The 16187-nt window shown below is 49.7% G+C and overlaps 2 protein-coding genes across 14 annotated transcripts in view; one reads left to right on the plus strand and one right to left on the minus strand.

Moving 5' to 3' along the window:
- Window positions 1–54: 54 nt before the first annotated feature.
- On the plus strand, window positions 55–9488 carry lrrc73 (leucine rich repeat containing 73). Of its 2 annotated transcripts, none has more exons than XM_023821470.2 (7): window positions 55–121; window positions 1099–1391; window positions 2075–2235; window positions 3439–3561; window positions 3923–4023; window positions 8372–8567; window positions 9155–9488. In XM_023821470.2, exons 2-7 carry the CDS (start codon window positions 1120–1122, stop codon window positions 9223–9225), a joined length of 924 nt encoding a protein of 307 aa, XP_023677238.1. In that variant the 5' UTR covers window positions 55–121; window positions 1099–1119; the 3' UTR covers window positions 9226–9488. The 2 variants fall into 2 exon arrangements, with proteins under 2 accessions (XP_023677238.1, XP_023677237.1); XM_023821469.2 differs by having other exon boundaries at window positions 71–174.
- A 1759-nt stretch (window positions 9489–11247) lies between these two features.
- The window catches only part of tjap1 (tight junction associated protein 1 (peripheral)), a 79744-nt gene continuing 74804 nt past the window's right edge, over window positions 11248–16187 (minus strand). For all 12 annotated transcript variants that reach the window (XM_023821457.2, XM_023821459.2, XM_023821452.2 and 9 more), the window contains one exon: window positions 11248–15741. In XM_023821457.2, the coding sequence (XP_023677225.2) occupies window positions 14371–15741 (1371 nt within the window). In that variant the 3' untranslated portion in view covers window positions 11248–14370. The remainder of the gene's footprint in view (window positions 15742–16187) is intronic.

Consider the following 16187-nt stretch of genomic DNA (forward strand, 5'->3'; position numbering starts at 1 on the left):
ATTAATTGGATTATTGTGTGCCGATGTCTCCGACCCTGAAACTCAGCCAGTAGATACAAGTCTTCTTGAACTGTTCATACTGTACCTGCGCATATTTTGCTGTGAACCCTAACGGATGCAGGTAAAACTCGTTTATGTCATTAAACTGAGGGATCGGCGACAGTCATTTTAGAGGTATGGGGTGCCCTGTAAATAATCACTTAAAGAATGTACGTAAGGCCAGGCGTGACTAATCGCACCCGATAGCTGCCTCCTGTCCTGCCAGCCACCGTTCCCCGTTCTTCCTTAGAAGCTCACTTAGAGCCCGGCACTGTCTCCTAGCGGTTTGCGGCACTTTCAGACAAATGGGTAGGATGCATTTCACTACTGGCGTGAAATGAAATAGTGCTCTCCCTGCATATTGGCCAAAGCCCTTTTTATTCGTGGGACAGAAAGCTCAATTTACCACGAGAGGCGACGTATATCGTTATCTCGTGTTTTAAGGGAGGGTTGACATTGAGATGGGGTGTCCATAGTAACCGACACCTGCAGCGGATGCAAACAAAACCGCGAGCGTCCCCGCTTTGAAGGCCGGCGCGTGCAGCATGACTCGCATGTGAACCGGGCTGGACGGACGGAGGGAGACGCGCATCGTCCCTTTATACCCGCAGCGGTGTTAGCAAGCCCCCCGCATAGCATAAACTGCATCACACGTTTATTAATAATTCAGCAAGGGGGACAACTCAGTGCGCGGCTCAAACCGACCCAGCGGCGTCTTCCCGATTATTTTATACGGGAGCCACAAAGATACCCGCGAATGGATCGATCTGCGTCTTAAAACGATGAATGCAGCCGGTTTACTCACGCTAAGCGTTTCAGCATCCAACAGATCGATAGTCCGTCGGAAACAAGAAGGGAGGCGGGAAACACACATTCGTCCGCTATAACGCATTATAATTAAACTCGTGTGACCTGCTATTTTAGCTGGGCGGATAATCGCCGGTTTCCCCATCTCCGTGTGGGCTCGGCTGTACCCGTTGACCACTTTTAATACATACGATCGGTTTCGATACCTCTCCCATTTCTCTCTTAAGCCTGTCTCCATTTTTTTTAATGAAGGGTTAGCCACCTTCACACGAAATGCTACCCGGCTCCATTCAGATAACCGGAGAGGCGCTCTCAGGGGCTGAAATTAAGGATATCTGCGACAGCCTGAAAGAGAACAGCGTGCGGCTGCTGTCGGTGCGGGGTTGCCAGCTTTCGGACCGCGACTTCGGACGGGTCTGCCGCGGGGTCGCAGACTCTCACTCCTTGGCACAGCTCAACCTCAACCTCGGCGTGGTATCTAGCATCGGTCGGGTGAAGCAGCTGGCCGATGCCCTCAAGACCAACCGATCCGTTCAGACTTTGTTGTAAGTACGATTAACTGTTATTATTATTATTATTATTATTATTATTATTATTAGTAGTAGTAGTATTAACAATAATAATAAAAAAATTATTATTATAAACGATCCATTCAGCGTGCATGTGCACCAAGACGCTGCGCCGCATCGTTGGCAGTAACCTGATCCTGCATCCTATAGAAATACTGCATTTATGCGACTCACACCGGTCATCTTCAACTTCAAAAAGTCAGGACAGCAGCTTCTGAGGAACAATCCAGACTAATTCAAAATGTAATAACAATACTACTACTGTTTCCTCCTCCTCCTCCTCCTACTACTACTACTACTAATAATAAAAATAATAAAAATAATAAACGACTTTAAAGTTTGTCGGGATGGTCTCGTTCCATGTAAGATTACAGCACACTGGGGTTTGTCAGTCATTGCATATAGTTCATAAAAGCCGCAAATGCCATAAAATTCTTAACCACATGTTTTCCTGGCATGTAAGATATAATTAGTATAATTATACATAGCTTGGAATTTCGGCGACGTTTGCGTTGTCTCTTAAAATTAAGTTTACTAGCGGCACGGACTACTCCAGAGAAAATGTATACTGATGCATTAATTACTATCTGGTGGTATAAATGAGTGCAGTTTGTAGCCTAATGTAACAGAAAATGTCTCCGCTGCCACTTCGCCCACAGCCTGCACGGCAGCCCGCTGCTGGACGCCGGTCTGGTCGCCCTAAACTCAGCTCTGTCGACGCACCCGTCGTTGGTGTCTTTGGACCTGGGAGACTGCATGCTGGGGGACGAAGCCGTGCAGCTCATCTGCGGCATGCTCCCTCCCGACGGGGCGAAATCAGGTAAACTGCAGCCCCCCCCCCCCCCCCCGACTTTTACCCGGTAAGATACAGTATATAACGTATATGCGTATAAGATCGCCATCAGAACACAGTACGGCGAGATAAGGACCGTTCATCAAGTTGCGGGGAAACGATGACAGAGAAAAACGTAGAACGCAAAGCAGCAGCAAGACAGAAGGTTTGAAGGAGACTGGTCTCAATCTTCAAAGAGATGGTGACTAATCAGCTCCCCACGGGAGTTACTCTCACAGGACATCTCCCTCCTTCTCTTCACTAAAAATACGCAGGCACTTATGTTGAGACACAGCATGCTATTATGGAACACTTTCATTTTCTGACTAGATTACAATGAGTAATAATTTTTACTTTTCCAGCTGTAAATTTTGTATCATTACAAATGTACCAGAGTATTTGACCAATCCACACAGTAGGTATTTTATGACAACATGCAAACATTTTTTTTCTTGCAATCCTATTTTAAAAAGGTAAATCACACTTGTAAAATATATATCAGAGCTGTGAAAGCAGATGTGCTGTCCCTCTTATATAAAGTAGCACCTACCCACCAACCAGACCCCAGATATGATCTGTGCATCATCAATGTGGGCTGTATTTTACTAATCAGATACTGTCAGGGTGAGTGCAGCTCTGGCACCCCTCTGTACACCACCAGGTCAAAACAGGCACATTCTGTCACAAGTTCATGTGTTTCGCCTTGAATGACATACTGACACAAACATTCACCTTCAAGTTAGTCTTACTTCTGAGCACAAAAATTAATGCTGCCATTGTGATTCAATAAACCCCAAGTGACTGTTTGCACTTCTCATTGGTGCTGCGGGTGGGTCACTACTTTGTACTACTTCATCTCTGAAACAAAGTTGAATTTTATAACAGAAAAAGAAGACGACTCTGATTTTGTTATCACTTGGCACATTATGCATAATGGGAAGCACAAGCTCACCCAAGGCAGGAAAATATCACAAGACACTGCATAGCCCACTGCATGCTTCTCTTGGTGGGGTTGCTAGCTTGTAGTATAAAATTGTTTATTTACATTCTGATACCAAAACAAGAATTATAGTTCATTTGTCTTCAACATCATACTTGGGTACGTGTTGTATATCACAGGTAGGTGGAGACTTCAGAGGTACTCAGATAGCCTTCCTAGGAAAAGCATGATGGCCTCTGACCTCTCCCCAGGTCTGAGGGAGCTGACTCTCAGCGCGAACCCAGCTATCACAGGCAAAGGCTGGGCGAGACTGGCCATCGCCGTGGCCCACAGCTCGCAGCTCCGGGTCCTGAACCTGGACTACAATCCCCTGGGTAAGAACCAAATCACCGAAAACAAAGTGCTTGGGCACCCAACTGTAATTTGATACTGTTTAAATTTGAGAAAAGCACCTTTATAATATCTTATGGGGAATTGTGGTGATACATAAATGAATCATAAGGTTGTGAACCTGTCATGTTAACTGAAGAAATATCCTACCGTATTCAGCACTCTGTCTGTGAGTCAGTGTCCGGGTGTGATCCCAGATGCGGATCTGCGTTATGTTTGGCCATCTGGCCCTCTTGCCCCCCTGAAGCAAAAAAAAGGTCGTCTCGGCTTTTTGACCAAATGGCTCATTCATGTTATCACGTGCTGCAGTTTCAGCAAGTTCATTTGTATTTGCTTGGTTAACAGGAGACCAGATTGCGGGGATGCTGGCGGTGGCTGTGGCATCCAGCAGGACCCTGGAGGTGCTGGACTTGGAGGGCACCAGTCTAACAAACCAGTCTGCACAGGTCAGTCTTGCGAATAATCAGCAGAATGTCTATTTCACACATTACTGTCACGGTGCCCAACAATAATAAATAGTGCTTAGTTTCTAACATTTATAAAGTTAAATGTGATTTTATTATGGGTGCCATGGTGGCGCAGTGTTTAACGCTGTTGCCTCACACCACTGGGATCTGGGTTCCAGTCCCTGCCTGGGTTCCGTGTGTGGAGTTTGCATGTTCTCTCCATTGTCATGGGGTTTTATCCAGGTTCTTTGGTTTCTCCCCACAGTCTAAAAACATGCCGAGGTCGACTGGAATTGCCAGATTGTCCATAGGTGTGAATGCTGTGTGTGCACTCTGCGATGGGCTGGTGCCCTGTCCTAGGATATTCCCTGTCTTGCGCTCATAACTTCTGGGATAGGCTCTGGATCCTAATGACCCCAGAACATGGATGAATTTGTTAAGTCCTGCCTCTTAAAAGGCAAAAACGTTACTTTTATTGTGACTGTGTACCCATAGTGCTCTAGTGCATTTCATATAAAGGAGAGCACTGGTGCTATGACATGCCATGAAATTAGCTGCCAGGCAGACTGTCAAGTCTGTTGGGAGAATTATATACGTTTGTGTGTGCCAGCCTACGCAAATAAAGCGATGGAGTGGTGTTTAGGGACATGGACTGTGGGTTTGCATCCCATGAAAGACTGTCAGAGGTGTCCGTTAGTGAGACATTTGACCCAAATAATTTAAATAAAATATCCGTCTTTGTACAGTTATTTGAATAGAAAAATAAATCGTTGTGAAGTAACGAGCATAATAGACCCAGAATGATATATATCTTATTACCAACCACAAGGTGGCAGCATGTCCCCTTAACTCACCATCTAGGTAAATAAGGAATGGAATGTGTCTCCTGACAGCCCAATTAGGGAGGTGATCAGCTTTTCCCGCAGGAGGCATCTCATGTAACCATAAATGAGAGCGAACAGCTGGAGGCAGAAGGGAGCTCAAGGCGACTGCATCAAAGTCAAACACAACTCTCTCTTTGATCCAAGCACACTTTAACTATGCCAGGGTGCCTCTTGTCAAGACTGATTCCTGAGCTCAATCTCATTTGCTGTAAAAGCAGCGATTTGCAGTGGGAACTGGGTGCTTCTTTAATGAGTTTCTGGTTCACTGTGTTTCTTAAAGAGTGGAAATATATTTATGCTGATCACCTGGATTTAGAACCCACTCAGGTCTCAGTAATACAAGAAGTATTATCGATCCTGGGGAAGTTCTTTTACATTCAGCAGCGAGGCATGTAAAGTGCACACAAACAGACATATAGTGCAGAACAAGACAAAGTTCAAAACAGGACACAGTGTGGACGAGCAACCATAGCACGTTTAAAAAGCACAATAATGTCCCGAAAAAAAGTAAAAACATAAAAAAAAGAAGAGAACAAACAGAAGGTATATGTGCAGTAAGAAAAATCAGATAGCACCGGACTTTTAAGAGATCTTTTGGTTGCACACAACTTAAATGCCCACGGCCTCTGGTGAGACTGTCATCTGGAATTCAGGCTGGCAGCAGTCCCTAGGTACATAGCTCCACTGCTGCCCCAACAGTTAGGTGACTTTCTTACCGCCATCTACAGGCAAAATTAGCTGCTTCGGATCCACAGAGAGCACAGGAGAACATCTACCGTCATTGGCTGTGTTGTGTAGTATAATACAACAGGGGAATCAAACAGCCAGTCCAAGGGACTGCAGAATGCTGGCTTTGCAGTGGAGTTGGTTAAATTTCAAAAGTAAACTGTATTTTCAAGTTTTTATGACCCCTGACTTTGAACTTCATTTTAAAATTAAATCAAATTTAAATTCAAAATTTGCATTCATGTAAAATGCAAAAATGCATTCATGTGACTTGAGTTGTGGCAGGTGGGCGACACCTGGTGGGGGTGGGGCTACTGGTGGCCCTGCAGTTCGGTGCATTAACAACGGAGTTTACCCCGGTGAACGAGAGGGCTGTCTGCCTGTGCCTTCAGGTCGGGGATAGGTCTCTGACTCATCTGTGCTTATGCGCCGAATGACGGTTCAGAGTACTCGGCCTTCTTGGGCTCCCTTAGTGGTGTGCTGGTTAGCGTGCCACGAGGGGATTCCATCGTTTTGCTGGGAAGCAGGTCAGACCTGGAAGGCCCAAATGCATAGTGAGGGTCTGCTGGGAACATCTGGCAGAGGCTCCTGTTCGCCGGAGCTTTAACTCGCACCTCCGGCAGAATTCCAACTGCATACCGGGGGAGGTTGGGGACATTGAGTCTGAATGGACCTCCATTGTGGAAGCAGCCATACAGAGCTGTGGCTGCAGGGTGGTCGGCGCCAGTCATGGCAGTAACCCTCAAATCCGATGGTGGACACCAGATGTGAGGGGGGCTGTCAAGCTGAAGAGGGAGGCCTACCGGGAATTATTAGTCTGGGGGTCTCCGGAGGCATCTGACGGGTACTGGCAGGCCAAGCGGAACGTGGCCTGCTGGAAGCAAAAACCCGGGCGTGGGAGGAGTTTGGTCGACCTCAAAAAGGTTCTGGCAAACCATCCGGAATATCAGGAGGGGGAAGCAGCTCCTGGTTCCTACTATTTATTGTGAGGAGGGGGAGCTGTTCACCTCACCTGGGGACATCACCTGGAATACTTTGAGGACCTCCTCAACCCTGCCTCAGATACATCTACGCGCACTGCCTTTGAGACATCTGAGGGCACAGAGCCCGAGGGTGCTGGGGGGGACTTGCCCATCACTGGGGCTGAGGTGGCCAGGGTGGTTAAAGAGCTACGTGTTGGCCGGGCCCTGGGGGTGGACAAGATCCACCCGGAGTACCTAAAGGCTCTGGATGTTGTGGGGCTGTCATGGCTGACACGCCTTCTCAACAGCGCGTGGAGGTCAGGGACAGTGCCGCTGGATTGGCAGACCGGGGTGGTGGTCCCCTTATTTAAGAAAGGGGACCAGAGGGAGTGTTCCAACTATAGGGGGATCACACTTCTCAGCCTTCCTGGGAAAGTCTATTCCGGGGTACTGGATAGGAGGGTGAGGTCGACAGTTGAATCTCGGATTCAGGAGAAACAGTGTGGTTTTCGTCCTGTCCGTGGAACACTGGACCAGCTTTATACCCTTGCGAGGGTACTGGAGGGGGCCTGAGAGTTTACCTATCCAGTCTACATGTGTTTTGTGGATTTGGAAAAGGCTTATGACCGGGTTCCCCAAGGTGCCCTGTGGGGGGTGCTTCGGGAGTATGGGGTCCGGGGTCCGCTGTTGTGGGCGATTTGATCCCTGTATGAACGGAGCAGAAGCTTGGTCCGCATTGCCGATAATAAGTTGGACGTGTTCCCAGTGCGGGCTGGGCTCCGCCAGGGCTGCCCTTTGTCATCGATCCTGTTTATAATATTTATAAACAGGATTTCTAGGCGCAGCCAGGGTGTTGAGGGTGTCCAGTTTGGTGGCCTCAGGATTGCATTTTGTGGACGATGTCGTCCTGTTGGCTTCATCTGCTGGGGAGCTCCAGTGTGCTCTGGGGCGGTTCCTAGCCGAGTGCGAAGCGGCAGAGATGAGGATTAGCACCTCCAAGTCCAAGACCATGGTTCTCAGCCGGAAACAGGTGGATTGCCCTCTTCAGGTCAGGGAAGAGGTACTGCCTCAAGTGGAGGAGTTCTAGTATCTTGGGGTCTTGTTCACGAGTGAGGGTAGGCGAGATTGAGAGCTGAACAGATGAATCGGAGTGGCGTCTGCAGTTTTGCAGGCGCTTAACCGGTTCGTCGTGGCTAAGAAAGAACTGAACCGGAAAGCAAAGCTCTCGATCTATTGGTCCATCTTCATCCCTACCCTCACCTATGGTCATGAGCTATGGGTAAGGACCGAAAGAATGAGATCGCGAATACAGGCGGCCGAAATGAGGTTTCTCCGCAGGGTGTCTGGGCTCTCCCTTAGGGATAGGGTGAGAAGTTTGGATATCCGGGAGAGTCTCAGAGTAGAACCGCTGCTTCTCCATGTCGAAAGGAGCCAGTTGAGGTGGTTTGGACATTTGGTGCAGATGCCTCCTGGGCTGCTACCCGGAGGGGTTTTCCGTGCATTTCCTACAGGGAGGAGGCCCCAGGGCAGACCCAGGACACGCTGGAAGGATTATATCTCTCGGCTGGCCTGGGGACGCCTCAGCATCCCCCCCGAAAAGCTGGTAGAGGTAGCTGGGGAGAGGGAGGTCTGGGTATCTCTCCTGAAGCTGCTACCCCCGCGACCCGAACCCCAGACAAGCAGAAGTTGATGGATGGATGGATGGTATTCATGAGAAAGGAAAATAGAGAATTGCATGATGGATAACTTGCAGATGTTGCCCTGGTGCCTCTGTAGATCTTCCTGGACATGGTGGAGAACTACCCCACCTGCCTGCGGGTGCTAGTGCTGGCTGAGAATGCCATCAGCCCCGAGCTGCAGCAGCAGATCTCAGATCTGCTGTCGGAGGGCGAGGAGGACGACGACAAGGAGGGGGAGGCACGGGGAGTAGGTGGAATTTCCAGGGAGAAGACCACCTGGCTCCCACACAGCAGTAAGGACCCCTACAGTTCAGTTCTGCAGTCGTACCATTCAGCAACCAATTCTAACCCAGTAATGCCCCCTACTGGTGGGTATTAGCATCACACAGATCACGTACCTGCATTGACTGGGGCTATGCTTGGATCTTTTTGCTAATCCTCACCAAGGATTTCATTAGAGAGCAAGAATATTCATGCATCTAGGGTCTCCTCAAGCTCACTCGCTTTCTGCAGTGGCTGGGGGTTGATATCATCAGAAGGTAGCAGACTTTCCTAAGGTCTTCCCAGCCTTCCTCATCCTCATAAGGTTTCCCGCTGATGGCCTGCCAGTGGTACTAATCTCCGCTTGGCTTCCAGTTTAACTCCTCCCTGCTATCCCAAAGTCAACTGTAGTTGACCTCAGATAGCAGTGGCCTTTCTGGCCGTGTGTCTGCTTATTTTAGCAAACTCAGGCTCTCTGGTGGAATCGGCCCATAAGTATCCGGGGAGGTTGCCCAATGACAGAAGATGACACGCACTATAGCTCACAGGAACACCATGCTCCATGCATGTCCATAGTGCAGAGTCAGAATGTCTCATATCTGGTGTTTCTGCCCTCCAGACTCCAGCTCCCAGATGGTCCTGGTTACCTCCGGCCTGGGCGACAGCCTGCTAGCAGAGACGGAGATGTGACATCACAAGGTCACCTGCCTGCGAGCAACCAATCACTTTGCATGACCTTTAGCACTTGTACATAGAAGTTGTTTATCTGGCACAAACCTTGAACACCAAGTGACTTACTCTACTTCGTAATCTATTTATTTTCAAGATGTACAGTATTTATAACTAGATATTTAAAATTTACATATCTGCTGAAATGTATGCTCAGATAGCTCACCTAATTAAGGCTGTTGTTATGGTCCCATGTCAGAATAAAGCACTTATTTAGTTCTCAATTAATGTGTAAGAGTAATTGCCAATTTACTTAACAGAAATGTGGGAATTTTTTTTATTTCAACACCAGGGGGCACTACAGATAAACTGACAAGCACAGTAGCTCAAGTAAGTGGACCAAGTGCACCTGAGCCACAGAGTTTTGTCCTTTGAACCCATCAGGGACACCCGTCAGAACTGGGCAGGAGTCCACGCAGCTTTAACCATCCATATGTTTAATATTGCTTCAGTAAGATGATGGCAACCCAGCTATAATTAACCAAGTTGGAAAATCACAAGATACAATCCAGTCCACAGGGTCACGCCTAACCATGACCTCTGGAATAACAGCTGAGTGAAACAGGGATGGATCCCTGTTCTGGAGAAACATTAGCCAGAGGCCAACTCAAAAATAGGTTAGGCACAGTCACCAGGAAGATTGGTAACCATGAGCCACTGCCATGACAACGCAGCAGCGCAACTTCGCATCCAGTTTCTCTGCAAAGTGGATTTTTCCACAATTCGCTTCCTTTTGAAGCTTTTTGCTAAATAGCATACATTTCAGTAGCTCTGGAAAAAGGGACCCAGAAAGTTCTGTTCCATTTAGCCGACCAGAGTCAAACAGACCACGGTCCCCAAAGCTTTGAGTGGGACAGTTGGCCCAACTTGCCTCTAGGGGGTGCTGTTACAGCAGTTAACAGTTCACCATGCTGGTCTTGATGGCCTCAACCTCGTGAAGGGTTCTCATTAAACTGACGGGGACCTTGGTACAGAGCGAGAGACAGGTCTGAATTTGTCTGATATGCATAATTAGTTCCAGAGAGCACTTCAGTGTGCAGGTACCTTGGACCAGAGCAGTAGCCACACAAGTGAGGGGCAAGCAAAGCATATCGGCTCCACCTCCCACACATTCATACTCAACATCTTAATGAAACTTCATCCTCCTACTGGATGACATTTTTTTACCAAAACGGATGTTGTGACCCCTCCTGCACTCAGCAGCTGCGTGACATGTACCAGCATCCCACCAAACCGTCACACAACACCAGTCACAGGAAAGCCGAAACCATTCAGCAGACATTGTGTATAATTAATACCACATATCAGATCAATGTTTCTGTCGCTACGAGGCGTCTTCACCTCGCATATCCAATTTGCTCAGTTCCTTTAGCGTTTCTGTAGCGATTAAAGCACAGACTTTGTAATGAGCAGTTTAATGTAGGAACCATTTTCTGCTACCAAACTCCACACACCAATCGTATTCCTGCGCAGAAGACACAAACACGAGCTTCCCAGTGATACCATCTGTGCAGTGATACAACTGGTGCCTTTCAATTATTTTGACTGACCAGGTCATGATTTCTAGTAAGAGACACTGCTGCTGATTTTTTCAAATGTATTTTTAGTCATTTAAACACCACAGAAAGAACGGCATTCAGTACCATTATATTCAAGAGAAGACCAACATTTCTATGGCCCATATCTCCAAAACTATATCACTTACAGTAGAACAACCAAGATGGATAGATAACACTAAAGCCTCATCTAAAACATATCTTTCTTCAGTTGTGGAGTAACCTACCCCTTTAAGGACTTCACTTCCACCCTATTCCCACCAGGGGGCATCTGAGCAGCTAATATATAGATCCATAGGCCCCCTTGTCTCCTTAAATAAAACACAATTGAAGAAGTAAAAAATTAATACACCTCACCATGATGAATGATTCGTTTGTCAACATCAAGAATGAAGAATGTAGAGAAAACCCACGGGTATGACAAGTGTTACATTTAAAATAGTTTTATTTGTTTTAAAATATACATCCTTGGTTTACAAATTCAGAAAATAAAATTAGTACAGGTTTAACAGTCTTTTTTTGTATTTTTTTAGTAATCAGTTTGTACAGGGAAGAAATAAAAATCACATGGTGCAGCTACAAAATCATGGAGACTGGGAGAGAATCTAAGGACGGCATGACTGCCATGGAAACAGGACAGCATTCATGGACGGAAGGAGACAGACATTGACCACCTCACCCCCCCAGTACATGACAGAACCATGTCTCCATGGTAACAGTCACAGCACACCAGTGGGCATGTAGCGTGCGTGTGCCCGGGCCCACAGGAAGGAGGACATAGCATAGAAATACTCCACCCCTTACTTACAAAGGCCAGCGATGAGTACTGTGGAGACACCATTGGCGGCACGCGCATATGCACGCACGCACACACACACACACGCACGCACACACACGCACACACACCTCATGAGGAGCTCACCTGAAGCTGTAGTCAGCTTTGAAAAATGTGCTCCAAAAAACACTAATGGATATTTTCACATCAAGGAAAATCTTATAAAGAAGAGGAAAAAAGAAAAATGATTGAAATGACATCACGCTAAGTTTACCCAGTAAATGAAAGAAATGTCATGGAGCTGCAAACACATTCAGAGTATGGAGACTGCACATCGCCAGTCGTTCCTGACTATAAGCTTCTCGGTCTGCACACACACTGGGACACAGGGGTTTGGATTGCAAGGTGAGCTCAATGTGAAAGGGGGCTGTTTTCGGAACGAGGGATGAGGTCAGCCTCTCACTGCCCCCCATGCTATGGGTGCACATACAGCCCAGTATCACTGCGGATGATTTCTGACGGTGTCTCAGAGCCTCACTGTGAATCAAGTGCGGCGTGCAATGGCACCTCCAGGGCCAAAGCGGCCCCTCATCTCAGGGGAAGGATGGAGAAGGTGACCTTGGTTTGGAACAGGCAGACCACACTGTGACAGGGCCTCACCGCAGAACACGTGGCTCTTGCAGGTGGACGAGAGGAAATGGCAGCCGGGATCTACATGGAACAAAGCGAGCGCTATTTCCAGAACATCTTACGGCATTAAGTATTTAAAAGCGCCAATTCCACGTGTGGGACGGTGATGAATGATTCCTTCTTCCTGCCATCAGGAGCCTAATTTAGAGTCAAATAAAAAGTCTACATTATTTATTAGAAAGGTCTGTTAGAACTATTAATTATGAGCTTATATTAGTAGCTTTTTATTTGAAGTGGTGAAAAAAATCAATACACTACAAGCTAAAAAAAGAATGGGGGGGGGGCGGGAGTGATCTGGCCCCTCAGGCTGCAGAAGCCGGTAAATTATTGAATCCGGGGGGCTAATGGAGAGAGCCTCTGGGGGGAATTTGTGGGCCATGGTGCTTTTTGAGGGTAGCAGCCTTATGTGTGTGTTTCTGTGAGAAGCCACAGGGGAATCTGGGTCCTGTGTCCCAGCACATGCAGCAGACATACATAGTGATATCACACATCCATTCAGAAGGATACTGAGCCAGTGAGCATCAAGCACACAGCTGGAGTGTGTCTACTTCAATTAAAGGCATCATGATTGAAAAACTCTTCCCCTCGGGGGGAAAAAAAAAACAACACTGGTGAAACAGAAATCATCCTACATCTCCGGCCACCCCAACGAGCGTCAGCGCTAGAGGTGACAACAGCACCAAGATAGTCAGCAGAGTGGGAGATGGCAAACATGGCAAACAAACCTCAAAACATAAACTTCAAAAAGCACTAACACACTTCCTTTTTCACTACAGCAAGACATCAAACTCAAACACAAACAAAAATAAAAGTGAGCCTGGTGTAGGAGATGGAGACGGGCGGACGCTACAGCTGCGTTTACATTCCTAGGCGCATTCGTCTGAAATGATCGGATTTGCATGGTGTCCGTGCTGTGTTCGTGCGGCCTAACAGACGGAGCTTGCCTTAATGGCGGACAGAACACGCAGGCGGGGAGGCCCTGAGCAGCTGGGGGCAGACAGGAGCCCGCCAGGGAAGGCCGCCTCCCTCCATGTGCTGAGACAGACGGGGGGGGGCAGTGGTAAAGGATGCTGGGTAAGCCAACCGCACACTGGTCACCCGTGGGAGGGACAGTTAGTCTTGTCTGGTCATCAACACACAACAGGGCACTACAGACCGGCGGTGCCTTTCGGGAGAGTCTGAGAACCGCCAGCGAGCCAAGCCAGCAGCCTGAAGCTTTGGTTTACACTATTATACCAATCTGGACTGAGCGGCAAAATGGTCTGCATGTTGGTGGACTCGGTGCAGCTGGTGTTAGTGGCGCATTTCTGAAGTGAAGGCAGCTGATACGGGGGGTGTGACCTTTGCTCTCAGCGAAGGATACAAGACTCCTCAAGACACAGGTGGCCATGTTTCATGGACAATGACAGAACAGAGCTGTGACCCACCTTGGGGAAAAGATCATACTGATTCACCACTAATGGCTAACTCCACAGCCCTGTTCCTCCATGGACTGAGTTGGCCAAAACAACACAGATCAAGCTAATGCTGCTAACACTGCTAGCAGTCTAGCCGCTTTAAGCCTCCTGATAACACTGATTTGTCATGAGTCCCTCCTCCTCTAGCCAGCAGACAGGAAGCGGTGTCCTAAAGCCCACAGGGAGTGCTGAGGCCACTGCACCAGGACCCAGGAATGGGAGCAGGACCAGGAGGAGCCAAGGTGCTGCAGTAGAGAATTGGCCGGAGGGATGACTCGATGCTGGGGGGAGGGGGGGGGGTTCGCGGTTAGGCACTGTGAGTGAGTGGGACAGTGGGACCTCAGACCATTCCAGATAATAGTGGGCGGCTGGTTGCCACAGTACCAGAGATGTGAGTTCAGAGAAAAGCTCCCCTGTGAGGTAGGGCATGTCTCTCCTTTTGGGTCACGCTGGCTGGGGAGGGTATTCAGATTCCGGACAGTAAATCATTTGAGTTTCCTATTTACCAACACAGATATGTATCTCTGCCGGGGAGGGGGGCTTTTAAGGAGGATGGTGCTGGGTACAGAAACTCCCCTTCTGGAGGAAACTGGTGCCATATCTGTAAGATAGATCCCCTCCTCCCCCCTCAGTCCAGCAGGGTGCCATGCTCCTGGGCACGTGTCAGGCTGTCCTTGCGATGCAGGTGGTGGACGCCCATCCTCTTGGGGCTCTTGCCAGGCCTGCTTGGGTGGGCTGGTGCATTCTCCATATGGTCTTCCAGCGTGGCCAGGCCCCGGGGCGAGATGACAGGCAGGTCCTGGGGCAGGATGTCGCGCTCCTCTGCCGAGCTGCCCCCCGAGCCGCATTCTGCATACTCCATCCTGCGGGTGTCAGGACTGCCCCCCACCCCGGAACACGCTGCTTCATCGGGCACGTCGGCACTGTCTCCATCCTCGACGGGCTCCAAGCTCATCAACAGCCTCTGACTCTCCTCCTTGGAGAACTCCACTCCATAGTGGCCCCTCCTGACACGCGGCTCTGCCCCACTGTCTGCCTCCACACTCGACTCTCGGCTGGCCGTCCAGCTGCGCACTGCTGACTCCTCACTGTCCGAGTAGGTACCCTGCCGGGCCGCCTCGGTCCTGTCCGTCCTTCCGTCGCGGCTCCTCTGGAGCTCCATGGCGGTCTCGCTGCTGAATGAGGTACGGTTCACCAGGCTGCCCTCTGAGGATGGAGCCATCTTCTCCACAAACATGCGCTGCCAGTTGGCTAGGAGATCCTCTTCAGAGCTGGCGGAGCTGCCGAAGGCACCGGGGACTGGAGTGGGGCTGCCCAGTGGGCTGGAGCGGCCTGACAGAGCATCCGGCGTGTCGGGTCCGGCCTGTCGGCGCGGGTGGCCACCAGAGGAAGATGAGGCCCCGGAGCGCCAGCCGCCATCAGCCTCGTCGTCGGTCTGCACCAGGCTCAGCGAGATGGCCTGCCGCGTGGCGTATGTGCAGTTGGGCAGCGGGCTATTCTTGGGGATCTTCACCTTGTCGTCGGATGTGAACTCGATCACCTTGCGGCCTGGATAGAGGGGGTGGGGTGGCGGGGGGGTGGGGTATGGGTTCAGCTTCTCGAACGAGGGGGCCACCGCCCCACCACCCCCCCCGTCCTCCCCATCCAGGCTGGCATGGCTGCGGCATGTTCCATTCTGCTGCTGAGGCTGCTGCTCCAGGGAGCGTCCAGGGCCCGGGGGCCCCTCCATTTGGGGGCCCGGGGGCCCCTCCATTTGGGGGCCCGTCATATCCACATGCACGAACACGTCCTCCGCCACAGGCCGGCCCGTACTGCTGCCAGACTGGGCAGAGTTCAGCACCAGTGGTTCGGGCTTCTCCAGCACGCGGGCAATGACAGATGTGGGCACCACGTCTGCGGGCGTCAGGCTCAGCGAGTCGGCGTCCGGGGCCTGGCCCCCCCGCTGAGGCAGGCTACTCTTCATGTGCTTATTCACCATGTCCTGCAGCTCAGCTGGCAGCTGCAAGAGACCACAGGCGGCAGTGTCAGGCAGGCCATGGTGCCACGGAAGACGGCTTCTGAAGCCACCCACAGATTTGCCATCATGGGGGGGGTGGGGGATAAAAAGCAACCCTCATCCACTGACAGACTCCCCATACACATTTCATGGCCTGCTGTGCTTTTAACAGAATCTAGTAGAAGACTGGACGCTTCCAGATGATTCTGACACTCCTAATAAGCCTTATTTTTCACTTGGATGCACTTTTAAGCCTATAAGATAACCACAGTCTGACACCAGCAAAAAGCAACAGGACAAATATAATTAGGGGCTTTAAATCTCACTGGAGCTGGGAGGTGGGGGTGTCCATTTAGAGGGGAGTTTGGGAAGGGTCTGTGTTGCATTTCACAACTTTAATACCCGCCCTGCTGTGTACAGGCCTGCCCTCCCATCTCGCCATCAATTCT

Source organism: Paramormyrops kingsleyae, chromosome 3 (assembly GCF_048594095.1).
Source record: "Paramormyrops kingsleyae isolate MSU_618 chromosome 3, PKINGS_0.4, whole genome shotgun sequence".
NCBI classification, from domain to species: Eukaryota; Metazoa; Chordata; class Actinopteri; order Osteoglossiformes; family Mormyridae; genus Paramormyrops; species Paramormyrops kingsleyae.